The 6,000-nt window shown below is 29.4% G+C and overlaps 1 protein-coding gene across 8 annotated transcripts in view; it reads left to right on the forward strand.

Moving 5' to 3' along the window:
- Positions 1 to 5,182, forward strand: part of LOC100244930 (putative acyl-activating enzyme 19) — a 122,620-nt gene extending 117,438 nt beyond the window's left edge. For 5 of the 8 annotated variants that reach the window (XM_002265335.4, XM_010663003.3, XM_059742996.1 and 2 more), the window contains 3 exons: positions 2,484 to 2,528; positions 4,528 to 4,637; positions 4,717 to 5,182. In XM_002265335.4, the coding sequence (XP_002265371.1) occupies positions 2,484 to 2,528; positions 4,528 to 4,637; positions 4,717 to 4,936 (375 nt within the window). In that variant the 3' untranslated portion in view covers positions 4,937 to 5,182. The remainder of the gene's footprint in view (positions 1 to 2,483; positions 2,529 to 4,527; positions 4,638 to 4,716) is intronic. The other 3 variants (XM_059742997.1, XM_019225683.2, XM_019225684.2) reach the window with 1 other exon arrangement.
- The last annotated feature ends 818 nt before the right edge of the window (positions 5,183 to 6,000 follow it).

The following is a 6,000-nucleotide window of genomic DNA, read 5'->3' on the forward strand; positions in this document are numbered from 1 at the left end:
TAATCCCTAATTTGTAGGGATGTTCAATAGGATAGTTTCCAATTCTTTCCTTATTCCTTCTTTTTGTTGTTGTATATTATTTTAGGGTTGCATACTTTTAAGATATGAATGAAAAATACAGTTTTTCTCCACAATAACTAATATGATTATATTCCTTAGATGATCTTACTGGTGACAGTAACATTTGTGCTGAAGATTATATGATGAAGCTATGAGAGAGCTAAATTTTTAAAGAAAGAAAGATAAACTAAATTAAAAACTATTGATAATGAAAAATAAGGTTAAATACACTTTAGCCTCTCAATCTTTTGTGGTTTTTACACTATGCCCCATTATGTTCAAAATCCAACATCTTGCCATCTAAAATTGTTAAAGAACAACACTCCACATTTTTTTGGATGATGTTTACTTTCATTAATATCCTCGATTTTTCGGTTATTGGTGGATCCTGACACCAAATCATAAAAGTTATATCCGTTAACTGATATTCGATCAGTTAAAGCATAGGTCAAAGCTAGAAAAGTGGGTCAAATGAGCAAAATGCTACATTGGTGGTTCGAACCTAGTATTCTAGGTTAAAAAACCAACCCTTGCACCACTAGGCAAACATGCCTTTACTTGATATTTAGACCTACATTTTATATATTTTATTTTCACACTTAAATTTTATATATGTTTTAAAAAATAAAATATTAAAATAAAGTTTTAATAAAGACATTAATTTTAATTATTTATTTTCAAAGTCCATTTAATTTGTTACATAAAGCACAAAAATCATGAATTATTAAACATATATTATAAAGTAGATAAATTATCATTTTAGTATTAAAGTTATTTTCAAAGTCATCAAATTATCATTTTAATATTAAATGCATTTTCAAATATCACCTGTTATTACTATAAAATGTCATAAATTATATTATTCATATATCAATTTCTTTATATCTTAATTGTAATATATGTATTATTACTTCTCATATTATTTTTTGTAAATTGTTCAATATTTTCATGAATTTTGATCAAATTTTGCTCTACTAATATTTTGTGTCAAAATATCCACCCACCAATATTTCCCAATATATCTCTAAAATCAAGTTACCGATATATCTATTAAAACCTATATTTTCATCATTGCTCTACACATACTTAATATGGAAGGATCAAAGTGTCATTTGAGAGGTTTCTCAAGCCCTAAAATCTTTTCATTCTTCCATTTTCTTCCTTTGAAAGCCCTAAAATCCTATCACCCATAAACTCAATGCAGGCATCAAAGGGAAAAGAACTTCCACCTTTGTTTTGAAGATATCTATTGCAAGAAAATAATATTTTTAGAAAGAAGCGATATTTTGATTAATGATATGGATTTCAATCAAAGAAATACAACTCTTATAAACTTCATAATAAAAAATAATTAATTTTATTATTATGAATTTTATGGCTTTCTTAATATTAATTTTCATGTTATTATATTTGTATTTTTCAGAATTTTTTAGAATTATATTATTATCTATTCATTTAAGTTGGGGCTTGCATCTCATTCCGCCTCAAAGCCTATACCTTGCCTCATTTGGGCAAAACATCTCAAGGCTACCATTAACCTTTCACAACATTATTATACATAATATACAAGATGCTTGCATATTTAGACGTCTCTTGGTAGTTTTAAGGAAAGTTAACTTTAATTTCATTTAAGAAAATTATTATATCAATGTTTAAAAAGTATTTTTAAGTTTACAATAATGTAGCTAAAACTCTTTAATTTTCATTTATAATCATAAAAGAATCTTCCACCTCTACTTGGGCTCTATATTGAAAAAGCTTTAATTATCACATCTTTATTTTGATACTGAAAATGGCATGGAAAATTTCCATTAAAGGAAGTCAGAATCTGGAAAGTAGAGAAGTACTAGTGAATTCAGAACATAAAAGAACTACTAACACGTCAAACATTAATATATCTAAACTGTAGAATACAAGTATGTATTTGTAATTGTGCAATCATAAAAGTTTATTTACCTGTTCTTTTAGATTCAATTGCAAAATTCATGGCTTTTATGATGTCATAACATCGTTCTTGCACTTCATTAATCACTTCAATGCATAAAAAGTATGGCCTATCTAAGACATAAATGTCCATGTCCTGTGGAGTAATGAGTATTTTACACTTGCTTTGTCATGTAAATGAATTGTACTTGTTATGTATTTAAGTTTCCAAGTATTGTATCTTTTCTGCATATTTTTCTTTTATCTGTTCCAGCTTTTTTGATATATAAAAGAGTACCTTATATTACATGATAGAGTATCTATACATTATATGAAGATAGGAATGGATGCTTATCACTCAACATGGTATACATTTGACACATGCATATCAGTCAATTTTCATTGCCCATGTAATAAAAAACTGAAATAGACTGTTGTTGTGGACTAACTTCTCTATTGACTGATATTATAACTGTTTTGTTTCATTTATTCCTATGCAGGCGCTTATATGTTCAAGAAATGGAAGTGTTTATTCATTTGAACTGGTAAGATCCAGTTTTCATTATGTGTGAATTTCTTTAGGTAATCCATTTTGCTTCCTTTTTGCTACTATTTCAGTCATAACCCACATTGGTTTTACTTGTTGGATCACTTCTGAGTATAGTTGTCAAAAAACTTACGATACACGATACAATATATTGATACAATACTTTATTTTTTATAAAAATTGTTTTGTGTTGCAATTCGTATCTTATTTAATACACAATACATGATATGTATCAATACATAATACAAAAATACTAAAACGATACATAACACCTTCAACTATTTTTCATAATTTTGAAGAAAAATATACTTCAATTTTTCATTCTTTTATTTTTTGTTATAAGAATTATTATATTAATTTTTAAAATATATAAAGAGGTTATAAATCAATCATCAAAAGGAGGGAGAGGTAAAATAATCTTTATAGGAAAAGCTTCATTTTTGTTGTCGAAGACCATAGTGGAAATTAAGTAAATTTATTCTTATAATGAATATTAAGGAATTATTATTGAAATGGTTTGAAATTTTGAAAATGATGGTGATTGGTAAATAAAAACTTTTACTTAATATATTAATTTTTCCCCTTTTTTTTTTGAATTTTTTTCCTTGGGGAAGAAATATTGACGAACATAAAAGATTGGAACTTTGGAGACGACACACAAACACATTCGCAATACATATGCATAGTTAGAAAATGGAAAAAATAATCAAATCTAAAAATTTGAAAAGTTTGTTTTTGTAGTGAACCTATACATTAAATTCATATTTTGTTGAATTGAACTTCTGAACGCTCTAGTATTCAAGATTTGGTATGATATAGTTTATCTTTTTAAATGCTACTATATTTCATGCAATTGGTTATATATTATTTTATACTTCATACTTCCAATATATTTTGAACATTTATGCATATTTTTTTATTATTTTTCCTTGTACTAAAAAAACTTACTGTACATGATGTGGGAAAAATAGAAAAACAATATGTCATACATTTTACAAGTTAACAATGAAGCTTCCTAGAATCTAAATTTCTGCTGGAACCATTGTGAGGGGCTTAATCTCTCTGAATAGGCTTTTATTGGATTGTCTCAGACTATTGCCACTCTCTGCTAGGACTTTGATTTATTTGCCTGCCAGGTCCATGTATACCATATGCCTGTGTCATCTGGTTTCGGATATGCATTTTGAAAAGAAAATTTCAAGTTTCATTAAGCCAGTCAATCTGGTTGGAGGGATATCATCACTCGTATCACAATCTTTCCTAGCAGGCCTGGTTACCCAAATTTTTAACTGAACAGATTCTAACAGTCTGACATGCTAACTTTTCTTGTATATCTTTAAAGTTCTTTTCCCATAAACAGAATATAAAGGCTTGAATATTATCATTGTCATTAACTCAAAATACGTAGAGGACTTATTCCCTTGAAGGTCGTTAATTTACTTATTGTATCACTCCTGATGTGGATTAATGGAATCAAATTAAATCAGATGTAGGAAAATTTAAGGGTCAAATTTTGGCCCATGGAATTTCTTGTATGCAACTCATTATATTGTATCTCTGCATGCTACTCATCCATAAAACATGTTCTATATTGTTGCACCATTGGCTTCTGTTCTGGTTATAAGGTTGGGGCACCTGACAAAGTGATGATAGTTTTACCAGAAAGTAAAAAAAAAATCCTCCCCATGTTCTCTCATAATTATGGGAAAACTTGGGGGAGTAGGAGGAAGAGGGGAAAGAACCATTATTTTTGGTGTGTTCAATCGCAAAGAGGATGGGAGTTGGTCAAAGAACCCTCTCTCTCTCTCTCTCTCTCTCTCTCTCTCTCTATTCTGAAGGGAGGGAGAGAGGGAGGACAAGATAATGACAAAGACACAGACATTTTCTGGTTGAAATATATCACTAAACACCTCGGGACAGGAATCCCTAAAAAATAATCTTCTTTTGATAATTTCCATTGCCCCTTGGTCACTACTGAAGTACTCTCTTAACTCCAGGAAGGTGGAGATCTACTCTGGGAATGCAGTGTTGGGGATCCGATTACTGCAGCTGCTTATGTTGATGAGAACCTGAAACTGGTATCTGATTCCTCCCTTTCTTCAGACAGGTAATGAAACTCAAAATATATATATGTCTCAACTTTATGCAGCTAATTATTCTCTAAACGTCTCAACTTTATTTTCCAGGTTGGTCTGCATTTGTGCCAGCTCTGGAAGCATCCACTTGCTTAAAATCAGCTGGGATACCACAGGGCGGGTGCATAGACCAACAGAATTTGCAAGGTTGGAGCTCCAGGGAGAGATATTCTCTTCACCAGTGATGATTGGTGGCCGGATTTTTGTTGGTTGTAGGGATGACTATGTGCACTGCATTGCTGTTGAGGCCCAGAGTTCGTTGTCAAACTAGGAGGTTATACAACCCGTTTTACCTTACGTACCTGAATCCTGACAAGTTAACACAAGTTTCACAATCCTTATGTGATCAGGTGGCCATGGAATAGCAAAGCTTCCAACCGAAGCTGCAAGGCTCTGTGCTCTGAATTCCCAATCTTGTACTCTTTTTAACTTTCATTGGTCCCACCATATAAACCCATCCTCTAAAATAATTAACATTACCAAATGCCTTTTACTTACAAGATCATAGTTTTTTTTTAGTCAAAGCTGTTTCTCATTTTCATTATGGACCATGGAAAGTTTCAAGCAAAGAAAACGAGGGAAAGGGAAAAAAAATGTGAAAGAAAAAAAGAATTCAATTTTTTAAAATAAATTTTAAAACCATTACTTTATCAATGTAAAGCCTCCTAGAATGATTCTATCTCATATAAAAGTTACTACAATTAAATTTTGATAAATTAATAGTTTTGGACCAAGGAAAATCTATTAATTAAATAAATATTAATTAATTGATAAATTAATAAATATTAATTTATGAAGTAATTAATAATTTATTAATCTATTGACTAATTAATAAATTATTAATTTATTAAGGTATTTTTTTATTTACTCAAAGAAAGTTTTTCAAAATATGTATCTAATATTGTTTTATTTAAATATACATTCAATAACTTTTTGTTGCAATTGGATAATGCCACACCAGAAACCTTTTTCAGCATTACGAGAAATTAAAGAAGAGATCCAAGTTGACATCCATTTCAAAAAGAAATAAGCAACACTAAACACATTTTAGGAAGGACTCCTAGATAGACCACATGGATTTAGTTACATAGCAAGCTGGTCCTATATGATGAAACTATATAGATTGTTCTACAATGCATTCGCATAAATTTTTCAAATTATTAATTTAGCAAGTTAGTCCCAAGTTGGGATTGACAAAAAACATTATTTAACTAAGGTTATCAATTTATGTAATATAAATTTATCAAGATTTTATTATACTGTTTTGTGATTTTAAAAAATAGAAAACAAGAAATTATCCAAATGGAAATTAACTTTTCATTATGAGGTATATAT

Source organism: Vitis vinifera, chromosome 15 (genome assembly GCF_030704535.1).
Source record: "Vitis vinifera cultivar Pinot Noir 40024 chromosome 15, ASM3070453v1".
In the NCBI taxonomy this organism is placed as follows: Eukaryota; Viridiplantae; Streptophyta; class Magnoliopsida; order Vitales; family Vitaceae; genus Vitis; species Vitis vinifera.